Source organism: Callithrix jacchus, chromosome 4 (genome assembly GCF_049354715.1).
Source record: "Callithrix jacchus isolate 240 chromosome 4, calJac240_pri, whole genome shotgun sequence".
Lineage (NCBI taxonomy): Eukaryota > Metazoa > Chordata > Mammalia > Primates > Cebidae > Callithrix > Callithrix jacchus.
This window is the reverse complement of record NC_133505.1, coordinates 2946540-2960980: the sequence shown is the minus strand read 5'-3', so window position 1 is coordinate 2960980 and position 14441 is coordinate 2946540. Positions and strand designations below refer to the sequence as shown.

General features: G+C 40.4%; 1 protein-coding gene across 6 annotated transcripts in view; it reads left to right on the top strand.

The window, feature by feature from the left end:
- The window catches only part of LOC100400493 (zinc finger protein with KRAB and SCAN domains 8), a 22680-nt gene extending 8239 nt beyond the window's left edge, over positions 1-14441 (top strand). For 4 of the 6 annotated variants that reach the window (XM_008993771.6, XM_035294731.3, XM_008993769.6 and 1 more), the window contains 5 exons: positions 2630-3140; positions 3795-3936; positions 6310-6401; positions 6716-6839; positions 7489-14441. In XM_008993771.6, the coding sequence (XP_008992019.1) occupies positions 2724-3140; positions 3795-3936; positions 6310-6401; positions 6716-6839; positions 7489-8450 (1737 nt within the window). In that variant the 5' untranslated portion in view covers positions 2630-2723 and the 3' untranslated portion in view covers positions 8451-14441. The remainder of the gene's footprint in view (positions 1-2629; positions 3141-3794; positions 3937-6309; positions 6402-6715; positions 6840-7488) is intronic. The other 2 variants (XM_035294733.3, XM_035294732.3) reach the window with 1 other exon arrangement.

Genomic DNA, 14441 nt, shown 5'->3' with positions numbered 1-14441 from the left:
CGGCATATCTTTTTGGAGGACGCATTTCAATCCACAGCTGACAACACTGTGGAACACGAATAGGAAAAAGCATAACCAAGGTTACCACTGCAATTCGAGGCAAGAGATGATGTCTGTACCAACGATAGAAACCATAGACATATATTTCACAAAGAAGTGGGATTGTGGAGTGGAGCTTTTTTGGATATCAGGTCTTGTTTGTAAACCTCACTCTTACAAGAAATATGAACATATTCTGTGTTTGCTGTTGTAAATATGGCTAATGTTTTTTGATTCTATGAATGAGATAAAGATACCTTTCCCCTTGGGGAAAAGACAATTAAGTTATGAAGTCAGAATTCCTTTGGAACTAATAAGTATACAGTTGTAGGAAAAGTAACATGAAAGCAGTACACATTTAAGTAACAGAGGTGTAGAATGAGAGGAAAACAACTTCCCACTGGAGTCACCAGAAAAGGATTTTAAAGGCGATGGTATTTTATCTTGTCCTTTAAGAAGGTAGTATAGGGGGTCCAAAGTGGCTCCCACCGGAGGTCATGGCGCTCACGAAGGCGAGGTCATCAGTTCAAGGCTAATCTGAGCAACCTCATAAAGCTCAAAGTGATTGGCAAAAAAAAAAAAAAAAAAAAAAAAAAGAAGGTAGTGTTGGTACTAATGAAGGAAGTCAAAGAAGACTTCAGTGGAGACACATTGTGTTCATGGAATGGAAAACTCAATATTGTTAAGATACCAGTTGTCCCTAAACTGACCTATGGATTCAGTACAATACCATTCAAGGTTTTTTGTTTTAGAAATAAATACACTGATTCTAAAATATGTATCAATAGACAACAGAACCAGAAACGTCAAAATGATTTGAAAACGAACAGCAAAGTTTTAAGACTCACACCTACTTGATTTTAAGATTGTAGAACTCACACAATCAAGACAGTTCTGTATTGCTGAAAGAACAGATGCCTAGGTCAATGAACAGAATAGAGATTCAAGAAATAGACGCTTATGTATACATACATATAGTGAACTAATATTTGATAAATATAGAAAGACAGTTACATAGATAAAAGGGACGCCTTAAAATGATCATCCAGCCATACCTCAAACCCTGTACAAAAAATTAACTCAAGTGGATCATAGGCCTAAATGTAAAACCTAAAACTATAAAACTTTTTGTAAAAAACAGGAGAAGATATTTGTGACCTTGGATTAAGCAAAGATTTCTTAGCTATGACACCAAAAGGACAGTCTGTAAAAAAATATGAACTTTTTGTTCTTCAAAAGGCCCTGTTAAAAGAATGAAAAAGGAAATACTTACAAATTACATATCTCATAAAGGACTTGTGTCCAGAATATATAAGGAACTCTCAAAACTTAATAAAAAGAAAAAGCTAATTTAAAAAATAGGCAAAAGTTTTGAACGAATACTTCACTAAAGAAGATATATAGACATTAAACACATAAAAAGATGCTCAACATTATTAGTAGGGAAGTACATACTAAAGCCATATGAGATATATATTAAAACTGTAACGAGTTGCTGCTATGTATACACCTATTAGAATATCTAAAATTAAAAACAAAAACAATATGAAGTGCTGGTCAGAATGGTGAGCAACTGCAATACTCATGGAGAGTGGAGTATTTTTTTCCATAGCAAAGTGCTTTGGAAAACGGTTTCACAGTTTTTTATAAAGTTATACATGTATGTATTTTATGACAAAGTAATTTTACCTCTGAATATTTGCCCACATAAAAGGAAAACTACATTCACACAAAAACCCATGTAGATGTTCACAGTGGCTTTATTCATATTAATAAAAAACAAAACAACTCAGATATTGCTCAACTGGGAAATGGAGAAACATTTAAACATTCATCTACATAAGGAACAAACTGCTGCTCCAGTGTTGATAGAAACAAGTGTATTATGCTGTGTAAAAGATGCCAGACTCAGAAGCCCACGTACTGTATGCTTTTATTTATGTGAGATTCTGGAAGTTCGTTTAGTGTGGTGGGAGTAGACCTTTGGGTTGTAGGTGTTGACAGGGCATGCAGGTTGCTTGGAGTGCTCCACAGAGAGTTCTTGAATTGGAGGTAAAAGTCCATAGTAGAGGAAATCAGCCTTGAGATAGGAGGAAAGATAGGGAGCACAGGTAGGATAAGGCATGTTAGGTGTAGAAGAACAGAGTGTTACGAAAGTTTTTTGACAATTCCTTGAATTAGATTGTATAGAAATTAGTCTCATCTGTTAAGAGTAAGGAAAAGGTCGAGAGCTGAAGTGTGTAGAACCAGTTTAGTACAGCTGGTGTAACAAAGGCTAAAAGGGGTTAAGTGAGTAACCCTGAAGGCCAGCTGAGAGTCAACACAGAATTTCAACGACATGGTTTCCCGACTTTGTTTAGCCATGTTCCACATCCCCAAACATAGTGATGAAAGTAGAAGGAAGGATGGTTTGCATGACTAGCATGGCAGGAAGTTAAGGAGGTAAGTAGTTATTTCTGGAACAGAGAGGAGGATCATTTAGTTGGCTGAGCCGTGAAGTCCATGTCATGATAAGGAGCTTGTTAAGATATGATAGTAAGTTACAGTGACTTTTGACTTGCCTTAACACTATTATATTTTCTTCATGAAGAAGTGCCCTCAGAAAAGAGACCCTCAGAAGAGTCTTCTCTTAAGAAGATAAAGAAGGTAGTGGAAACGAGCCTCCTGAGCTTTTCAGGCCCTAAATGGCTGAAGAATCAAGAAAGCCTTCAGCCCCATCCCCACCAGACCAAACTCCTGAAGAGGATCTTGTGATTGTCAAGGTAGAGGAGGATCATGGTTGGGACCAGGAATCTAGTCTGCATGAAAGTAACCCTCCTGGCCAAGAACTGTTCCGCCTGCGCTTCAGGCAGTTATGCTATCAGGAGACACTAGGACCCCGAGAAGCTCTGATCCAACTACGGGCACTTTGCCATCAGTGGCTGAGGCCAGATTTGAACACCAAGGAGCAGATCCTGGAGCTGCTGGTGCTGGAGCAGTTCTTGACCATCCTACCTGAGGAGCTCCAGACTCTGGTTAAGGAACATCAGCTAGAGAACGGAGAGGAGGTGGTGACCCTGTTAGAGGATTTGGAAAGGCAGATTGATATACTAGGACGACCAGTAAGTAGAAGGAGGTGTGCATGCTGTCACTGTGGGAGTCCTGGAAGCTCGGTAGAGGGACGTAGGCATGATAGTGGGAGAGCAAATGATTAGCCTCAGTTTCTGTTTGATAAGGATGAAAATGGTTTTAGCACAGTGTGGCCTGTAGAGTTCTTTTTACTTTGGCAAAGGACATAATTTTTTTTTTTGTCATCATAACATCCCTACAGCTATATTGTTCCTGTTTGCCAGATGGGAGCTTGATGCATAGGGAGCTTAAGTTACTTTTCTAAGGGCACCCAAATAATTAAAGATAAATTTGAGAAATCAAGCTTTCTAGTTCCTTATTAAAGGATTTTCTACTGCATAGCACTGGCTTTAAGTTTGTTTGTTATTTTCCTCCATCCTCTGCTTTAGGAGCACAAAATATTGTTGTTCTGTGTAGCAGGGAAGGCATCAGCAGAAATCTTTTCCTTTAGTACTGAGCAAAAATGATGCTTTTCTTTCTGTGCTAGTCTACATATTTGTGTTCCTTACTCTCTCTAAGAAGTAAGGGAGCTTCTGCTGCTTCCTTCCCCAAGCATATATCCCTGTAGAGGTGTTCTTGGTCGTCTTTCATTGTTCACTACATTTCTCAAAGGGATTCCTTATTATCCAAATGTCTGTCGTTTTTAGGTCTCAGCTCGTGTACGTGGACATAGGGTACTCTGGGAGGAGGTAGTACATTCAGAATCTGCACCAGAGCCTCCAAGTACTCAGCTCCAATCTGAGGCAAGCCAGCATAAATCTCCAGTGTCCCAGGAGTCACAAGAGAGAGGTGAGTAGCCAGATTTCATTGATGACAAGTGGGGGACGTTGAAAGAAAAGAAGTCCATTTGGGATAGCTGTCTAGTTCCTGAAGAACCAAGAACTGAAATCCTGTTTACAGACCAGTCCCAATGTCTGTGTTTAAATGTTCAGGCTTCAAATATAGACTGTTCATCCTAGTGGCAAACTCATGAACAAATTAAAGAATTTGGGTATTTTTAATGTATTTACGTATTTCTGTTACCCCAGTACCTTTACAACATAGGTGTCTTTGAGTTCATGCTGATATTGTCATTCCACTTTATTTGGAAATATTTCCGTATGTATTTCCTCCGGCAAGAGCATTTCTTAGGTAACCTAAATAAATAAATTTCTAAATTTATCCGCATTAAGAAATACAATATTGCTACAATACTAATGGTGGGTCACAGTTGCCCCAGTCATGTTCTTTGGTCCAGAGTGCAGTCCGGTATTGCACTTGGTGGTTAGTTGTCATGTCTCTTCTTTAATTTGGAATCATTCCTTGGCCTTTCTGTTTTTGAAGAGTACAGGTGTGTTATGTTGTAGAATGGCTGCAGTTTGGATGTGCGTGATGTTTGCTCATGTTCACAATGAGGTCATATATGTTTGGCAGGAACACCTCACCCTGCCAAGGATACATGACCTAAGTCATGACAAGAGATGTTGTACCCTTCTCAGGTGTACAACAGGACTTTGTCCCATTACTGGTGATGGTATCTTTGATGACTTGGTTAAGGTTATTCTTGCTAGGTTAATCATTGTATAGTTACTGTTTTTCCCTTTGTAACTAATAAGTAGCTTTTGGAAGATACTCTTGAGTGTATGGAGTGTATGTAAATATCAGTCCTCATTAAACTTCTGTTGCTAAAACACTAGTTCTAGTGTTCATTGGTGCTTCTTGACTGACTTAGTGATTACTAGAATGGTTATGAAATAGTGATTTCTTGACTGGGTCATTCCTTCCACATTTCTTTATTGTAAAGAAGAGTGTTCTCTCCTCCCAATTTTATTATTTTTATGTATCAGTATGGACTCATAAATTCCTATTGATTCCATAAGTATTTTGTTACTGTCTTTATTTTGTTTTTGTTTTGTCTTTGAGACAGTCTCACTCTGTCATCCAGACTGGAGTGCAGTGGCACAGTCTCGGCTCACTGCAGCCTCTGCCTCCCAGGTTCCAGCGATTCTTATGCCGTAGCCTCCCCAGTAGCTGGGATTACAGGTGCATGCCACCACACCTGGCTAATTTTTGTACTTTAGTAGCAACGAAGTTGGCCGGGCTGGTCCCAAACTCCTAGCCTCGAGTGATCCTCCCGCTTCAGCCTCCCAAAGTGTTGGGATAACAGGCATGAGCCACTGTGCCTGGCCAGTGTCTTTATTTTGATGGTAAATAATCTGAGATTTGGCCATAGAAGGCCCCTTCAGCCTGGCTCTTGTGTCCTCTTGATATTTTCCCATCATTTCTTAAATTTTTTTACTTTATTGCAGAATGAGATTCCAGTATCATCTTCCCCTGCATTTCATATGTTTTCATTTATATGATTCAGAGTAGTTTATATTTATGAAATTTTTATATTTCTAAAGAAACATTAAAACACTCAGTAATTCTTGTCTGAAGTCCTAAAGCTCGTTGCCTAAGATACAGTAATCTATATTTTAATAATAAGCTGTTTGATATCTGTAGAAAGCAAATACTAGAAGCCATAGTAGACATTTCAGAAAGGTAATGAATGAGTAGAGATTAATTCTGATACTTAGTTTGCCAAGAGATCAGAACCTAAGGAAATACTGTATACAAGCACAAAGATGGAGGTAGTTCTGGGCCGGGTGTGGTGGGTGGATCACTTGAGGTCAGGAGTCAAGACCAGACTGGCTAACATGGTGAAACCCCATTTCTACTAAAAATATAAAAAATTAGTCAGGTGTGGTGGTGTGCATCTGTAATCCCAGCCGCTCGGGAGGCTGAGGCAGGAGAACCACTTGAACCTGGAAGGTGCTGGTTGCAGTGAGCTGAGACCATGCCATTGCACTCCAGCTTGGGCAACAAGAGCGAAACTCTGTAAAAAAAAAAGTAGTAGTTTTGATGGTAGAGAAGAAACTGAAAAGCAATTCCTGTTAGGAAACCAGTATACGTTCTGTTTTTAGTGGAACTTCAGTCTGACTTCAGGGACATCGGCATGAATATGCTTTGTGGGGCAACCGTACATACAGGCCCAGAATCCGAGATATCAGTACTTCATGTGCAAAATTTTTGGTGCACATGTATATCTGCTGAAATACAAATAATTTGGAATAGGTGAGTGCCAGCCCCCACAGCCACAGGACAGGGCTGGTCTCATTCATAGCTCCTTTCTCCTCTCAGCCATGCCTACTTCTCAGAGTCCTACTTCTTCCCAGAAAGGAAGTTCTGGAAACCAGGAAATGACAGCTACACTTCTCACAGCAGGGTTCCAGGTGAGTTGTGCTCTTTCTCACTGAAACTCCGTAGCTCTGCTTGGCAGTGTTTGTGGCATCTGCCCTATATCTAGACTGTCTAGTTTGTAGCAGTACCTACTTGTCTGAAAAATTCTTTTGCCTAGGGACAGATTGATCCTGAATTTCCGCCCGATAAATCTCATGCATTTTCCACTTCTTCCTGGCTATTCAGATCCCTTTACATAGTACATTCCCAAGTCTTAATCCTCTCCCAATACTGATGGATCTCTCCAACTCTAGGTTTGAGCTGTGAAACAGCCCAGTCCCCAAATGGGGATCTTGTTTTGTTTCAGACTTTGGAGAAGATTGAAGACATGGCTGTGTCCCTTATTCGAGAGGAGTGGCTTCTTGATCCATCACAGAAGGATCTGAGTAGAGATAACAGGCCAGAAAATGTCAGAAACATGTTCTCCCTGGGTAAGGAGAGCTGTGATCGTGATTGTCATTTTAGAGTTTTTGTTTTGTTTGCTGTTTGTGTGTATGGTAGCTAACCTTTCTGAAAGACCTGGTTGAGTTTAAACTCAGGATCCAACAGAGGATATAATGTTGAGACTTCTGTTCTCCTGTCCAGAACTTTCTTACATTTTGTACCTGAGTACTGGCATGTTTGCCATTTGGGAATTGATATCTCACAGATACTCTCTGAGTTCATACATTTCCTCTCCAAGTTGTCATGGGAATGCTCCGTAGATTTTTCTCACATAAATTAATTGTATCTTCTTTTGATGACTATTTAGGGGCATTTGCCCATTTCTATCCTGCTAATTAGTTCTTTTAGTCGTTGCATATTCCTTCTCACTCCCCAATTTCACCTCACCTCAGTTGACCCTTTCCTGACTTTAGTTCCCCTTCCAATAACTCTCTTTTTTTAATGGCACCTCTTTCCTAGTTGACTAGCTCATATTAAGCAAAGTCACTGTTAAGAAGCCGTTTTGGAGATAGAAGTTTTGTGTTTACTTACAGGTGTTCCATGTGTACTTGCCTTTCCCCCATCTTCAGTTTCTCCTAGCATAAAGAATAAGAAGTGACATTGGCTTGATGTTTATTGTTTACATTTTAATTTCAGGTGGTGAGACCAGGAGTGAGAACAGGGAATTGGCTTCAAAACAGGTAATATCTACTGGAATCCAGCAACATGGAGAGACAGCTGCCAAATGCAACGGGGATGTTATCGGGGGTCTTGAGCATGGAGAAGCCCGAGACCTTCTGGGCAGATTAGAGAGGCAGCGGGGAAATCCTACACAAGAGAGACGACACAAATGTGATGAATGTGGGAAAAGCTTTGCTCAGAGCTCAGGCCTTGTTCGCCACTGGAGAATCCACACTGGGGAGAAACCGTATCAGTGTAATGTTTGTGGGAAAGCCTTCAGTTACAGGTCAGCTCTTCTTTCACATCAGGATATCCATAACAAAGTGAAACGCTATCACTGTAAGGAGTGTGGTAAAGCCTTCAGTCAGAACACAGGCCTGATTCTGCACCAGAGAATCCACACTGGGGAGAAGCCGTATCAGTGCAATCAGTGTGGGAAGGCTTTCAGTCAGAGTGCAGGCCTTATTCTGCACCAGAGAATCCACAGTGGGGAGAGACCCTATGAATGTAATGAGTGTGGGAAAGCTTTCAGTCATAGCTCACACCTCATTGGACATCAGAGAATCCACACTGGGGAGAAGCCCTATGAGTGTGATGAGTGTGGGAAAACCTTCAGGCGGAGCTCACATCTTATTGGTCATCAGAGGAGCCACACTGGGGAGAAACCCTACAAATGCAATGAGTGTGGGAGGGCCTTCAGTCAGAAGTCAGGCCTTATTGAACATCAGAGAATCCACACTGGAGAAAGACCCTATAAATGTAAAGAATGTGGGAAAGCTTTCAATGGGAACACTGGTCTCATTCAACACCTGAGAATTCACACAGGGGAGAAGCCCTACCAATGTAATGAGTGTGGGAAAGCCTTTATTCAGAGGTCGAGTCTCATTCGACATCAGAGAATCCACAGTGGTGAAAAATCTGAATCTGCAGGAGTTTAGGAACAGCTTCGGTTATAGTTTGAGCATTATTCAGCATTAGAGAAACCACACACTGGTGAAACTAAAAGGCAGAAAGGTCATTGCAACTCTAGTGACAGAATCTATAGTGGTGGCAAAGCTAGAATAGCTTTTTAGTAATTTGGGCCCAGTGCCTTCATGAAGATTGATTAGTTTGACTGTCTTTGAAAGTATCTGATGGAGCTCCTCATGGCCTAATGTATCCTTTAGAAATTTAAAATAGCATTAGAGCAAGTTGCTTGTCATGGCTTGAGGCACTTAATTTTGTCTTTTGGGTGAGTAGCTATAGGATTGAGAGAGGCTGCTGCTCCTAGTTCCTCTGCTTCTTCCTGTCTCCTGTGATCCCCCTCCCATTTATTCCCTTGAAGGTGCCCTTGTATTCCTAATCAGATCTAAGAAGCTCCTCTAGGGTCAGAAGTAGCTTCTATGTGAAACTTATATTTGTATGTAGCTTTCTAGAAAAATTTTTACAGACACTTAATGTATTTATGCTTAAGTGTGCATTTTTTAATTCTAAATTCCCTCTAGTCCGTGGGAATTTGTATTCCCACACAAACTCAGAATGCTATATTTTTAACAGCACTCATTTTTCTTCATATATGACCTTCACTGACTCCACTGAGTCACTGAGCATTCATACATATCCTTCACCACCCTCAGTCCTGGTACCTGTGTCGGCACAGGAAGTGGGCACACTAGTGATGGTTATGGGAGTTAATACAGAGAAAGAAGTGAGTGGAAACTCAGCCCAGCTGTTCTTGAGCTTGGATAGTTAAACATTTTGGTGACTTACCACTCTCCTTCCACCTCCCCAGTGTACACTGTGGTACAAATAGATGTTTGCACTATCCCTAGTTATGGCATCAGATAGGAGAAGGAGATAGAGGTGCTTTAGGAAGACAATACTCCTTACAGAGAACTCATCCTTTTTGGCCCATTACAGTACTGCTTTCTCAGGTTCTTATCAGCCTGTGCAAACTCCCTGACAAGATAGTCTGTCACGCCTGTCATTACCTTGCACCCACCTCTTTAGATGGCCTCAGCACCTCACTCATTATTCTCCTTCTGTTTCTTGCCATTAGTTTATAAGACTTTGATATCCACAGTGATAATCTAATACCTTACCTTACAGTTTTTCATTCTTTTGAACTCTGATGCACTCCATCCGTAATCCATGTCTGTAATCTACCAACAAAGATATACTATTAAACTCAGTATCTTCAGGCACTATATTTCGTCTCTGAGGCTTTCCAAGGCTATACCAAGGAGTACTGTGTAAAGTAATGAGACTTGTTTAAAGTAACATGCCAGAACTTACATATCCAATGTGGGTTATCACTTGTTATTCCCAAGTACTGTTATTCCAGTAGTACTACTATACGCTTCCAGATATTTGGAACACTCTTAGAATTCCCACTTAATAAACAATATGGGAAAACCGTCTGTTACACTTCACTTTAATCATTTGAGTAGCCACTTCTTTACCAGAGTTGGAGTTAATTTTTGGCTTACCAAAATTTACCTTCAAACTTAAAATTGATTCCATTAAACCTATTCAGAAGAAAATTATATAGGTTCTGGTGAGAAGTTCACAAGTTCACCCTGTGACTGTCCTGAAAAGGAATAACAGTTAATCATATTATTTTTTATTGATGGGTCAAAAAAAGCAATCAAAATCTTTCCTCATAGAGGACCACCTTTTGAGTCATAAATTCTTTCCCTGTAACTTGCCTTCTCTGCCTCCCTAAAGCCCTTGACCACCAACAACATCATAGTTAATCTACATCAATTCCACTAAGCAGTTGGTGAATGAAGGCACCCATCATTTGTCACATTGGTTTTCAACAGTCCTTTTCATTATCATTTATTTTCTCATCCTCCCTTCTCTTATTTCTTTTTTTTGATTTATAAGTTACCATTCCTAATTTCCTGGTACTTGAAATTTCAAGAAACCAAAAACAAGTAAATCTGGTTGTATCTAGATCTTCACTCTCTGTTCTCAGTTGTGCCTTACCCTTTGTAAGATACTGATTCTTCTTGGGGCCAGTACAACTTCGTATGCAAATATTAAGTATGATGGGTACATTGTCACAGGGAAAATACGTGTGTGTGCACATGTGTATGTACACACACAGCTGCTGTACACTTTAGAGGAACAGTTCCCTTCTATTCCAATAAAAAGCCCTTTTAAGCAGCCGGGCGTGGTGGCTCAAGCCTGTAATCCCAGCACTTTGGGAGGCCGAGGCGGGTGGATCACGAGGTCAAGAGATCGAGACCATCCTGGTCAACATGGTGAATCCCCGTCTCTACTAAAAATACAAAAAATTAGCTGGGCATGGTGGCGCATGCCTGTAGTCCCAGCTACTCAGGAGGCTTAGGCAGGAGAATTGCCTGAACCCAGGAGGCGGAGGTTATGGTGAGCCGAGATCGCACCATTGCACTCCAGCCTGGGTAACGAGCGAAACTCTGTCTCAAAAAAAGAAGAAAAAAAAAGCCCTTTTAGCAAAGCAACATATTAACAGGATTGGGTGCATTCGGGGTGGGATGGCCATAGACCAGAGCAACATATTGAAATATGTACTAATGTACCAGCTAAAGTCTCTTTATGCGTCAGTATTCAGAGTAATGTAGAGCCAGCTTCCCTAAATCTCAGAATTACTAAGCATTTGGCATAAATTCAGAGAAAATAATATGACTAGAAAAGTCAGTGTTATATTGTAAAAAGACTGTGTCTTGAAGGAATTATCAGAGCTGATACAGCACATACATAGAATTAGCCAAATAGTATGACACAATGGAAAAAGGCTGTGGATTCTTTGAGGACATCAGCAGAAGTCACTCTTTGTCTCAAGTTCACACTGTTAGCATAGAATATTGTTGACTAGGCTTTGTGACATTTTGAGCTCTTAGACTGTGAATGGCATGCATTAAGCTCCTTTATCCTACACATTCTATCTTTATGTTCATCTGAAATGAATGGTTCATCAGTACTTTTTCCTCCCATCCTAAGCTTCTCATTTTAGGACCTAACATGATAAGGTGGTTCTTCCATAACTCTTAACACCATCCACCGTAGCCCTGGAAGAGGCATCTTAGGTCTCAGAGATTTTCTCCATGGACCAAGGTGAAGTACTAGAATGTGGTGGTTGATTCCCATACAGAGCAGTTAACTTCACTCTTGGTTCTGAGTCTCCAGATAATAAAAGCTGACATGTATTGAGCACTTAGTGTGTACCCAACCCTGTTATACCTTTCTCAGGGTAATGATAGGTGTATTAGTCTGTTTTCATGTTGCTGTTAAAGACATACCTGAGACTGGGTAATTTATAAAGGAAAGAGGTTTAATGGACTCACAGTCCCACATGGCTGGGGAGGCCTCATAATCATGGCAGAAGGCAAGGAGGAACAAATCATGTCTTACATGGATTGCAGCAGGCAAAGAGAGAACTTGTGCAGGGGAACTAAACTTCTCTTTATAAAACCATCAAATCTCATGAGACGTATTATCACAAGAACAGCACAGGAAAGTTACACCCCCAAGATTCAGTTACCTCCCACTGGGTCCCTCCCATGACACATGGGAATTGTGGGAGCTACAATTCAAGAAGAGATTTGGATGGGGACCCAATGAAACCATATCAATAGGTATCATTTTATTCCCCATTTTATAGATGAGGAAACAGAGGCTTAGAGAGTTGAATGAGTTGACGGATGTCACACAGCCAGTAAGTGATAAAGCAGATTCTGACCCAGAGGGTTTGATTCTAGAACCTGTGTTCTGACTACTGTGCTGTGCTGTGTATGATGAACATGGTAATTCTAGCCAGCTGTTTAAAAATACGTAGCCCTTGTTATGGTGGGTAGGGAGGAAGAGAATATGGAATAGAGTTCAAATACGTTACAATTACTGGAAAATTGGTTGAAAATGCCCTTTGGGGTTATAATTATATCATCTTTAAGTGTTGATGCTTTGTAGTACTACAGAGTTACATTGTGCAAATAAAACATGTAACAGAGTAACTGGGAGGATAAAGCAGTAATAAATTCAAATATATTTTTCTCTAAACTGCCCGAGGGGAAGTAGAATTATGAAGAAAAATGAAATATCCATGTACCAGGCCAGGCAGATGGTCACTTACGATGGCACTAGTAAATTCATCTACAGCATAAAATGTGAACTACTTTCAACCTCATTGCCCATTTCCAACTACCATTCTCTTTCTCCTCTATCGCTCTATCATTCATGATTTTTCAAACATGTCTTCCATTTCTCAACCCCCCTTTTTCTCAACCCCCACTTCACATTAATCTGTTCCTAAAACAACTTAGTACTGGCTTTTATACATAGCGTTCCAGTGAAATGTTCTTAGACTCATCTGTGGACAAATAGTAAGGCCTTTTTTTTTTTTTAAGTTCTTGTCCTTTTTTATCTAATTTATATTTTATATTGTTGGAGCATCCTTCCTTTGGCTTGTATGATCCTTTTTCTCCAATATCTGGCTTTTTGTTTTAACTGATCTTTCCCATTCCCTCTTCTCCCCTTCTCCACTCAGAATACTCTCCCTGTCTTTCTTTTATTCACTTCATCTTCGTTCTTTTCTTTATTTCTTTTGAGATGGAGTCTCACCCTGTTGCCCAGCCTGGAGTGCAGTGGTGCGATCTCTGCTCACCGCAACCTCCGCCTCCTGGGTTCAAGCGATTCTCCTGCCTCCCAGCCTCCCAAGTAGCTGGGATTACAGGCATGAACTACCACACCCAGCTAATTTTTGTATTTTTAGTAGAGATGGAGTTTTACCGTGTTTGTCAGGCTGGTCTCCAACTCCTGACCTTGTGATTCGCCTGCCTCGGCCTCCCAAAGTGCTGGGATTACAGGTGTGAGCCACCATGCCTGGCTCACTTCATTTTCTATACTCCTGTTTATCCATTTTGATTGTTTTTTGTTTATACCTACTATTTGTATTCAAATGACTTCATTTTTCCTGCTCTGTGGGTCAGTTTGTGACTTTCGGAATTTTCCACAGGTACCTATACAACTTGGTATTTGAAAACAGAATTCATTATCATATACACCAAACCCCCATTTTCTTTTTAAATAGGCCTCATTGCCTTATTCCTTTGTCCTGAAAAGTGTCACCACCCTTCATGTTTTTACCCCAACCTTGGAGTTACCTTTTTCTACTCTCCATTCTCCATGTCTAAAAATGTGCTGTCAGTCCAGTTTTTAATCAGTTCTGTCTTTGAGGCCTGATCTCCCATTTTTCTCATCTCTGTATAGCCTTTCATGTAGATAAGAAGCCCAGGTTACTGTAATTCTTTTTTTCCAATTTCTTTGCTCTCAGGGTCCCCATCTTGTATAAAGTTTCCAATACTCTATACAAGATGCTCCTGAAACTCTGTTTTTACAGTATCTAATTTTCACTAAGTAACACTCAGTAGATAATTCCTGCCAAGCAGTGGTGTTCCAAATTCTCCATTACCTCTGTGCTTAATAGTTGTCAGCCTTCATTACTCTTTAGCGTATTCACCTTGATTCAACAGATTCAAACTTCCCATAGCCTCTGCTGATGTCTTACCAGCTCTTACCTCTGTGCCTTTCTCATGCTGTTATTTTTGCTTAGATTGCTCTTTGGTCCCAGCCATGTTCACCACTCCCTTCCCAGCCCAGCTGTCTTCACATCTTCTGAGTGAGCGCTCCCTGATTGACATCACCTCATGTGGTGACCTCCCTCATTCTGTGCTGCCTCAGCACTTACCTTTTGAGTTTGTACTGTCTCCATGCACTTACTAATATGTTGCTTTGTAATTATTGTCTAGCACTCTGTTACCGTTTCATATTTGTATTTATTTCCAAAATTAAATTGTGAGCTCCTTGAGGGCAGGAAAAATTACTTTTATATTTGTATCTCTGCACCCCTTAGTGCCTAGTGTAGTGCTGAGCACATAGTAGGCGTTTAATAAATGCTTGTTGAAGTA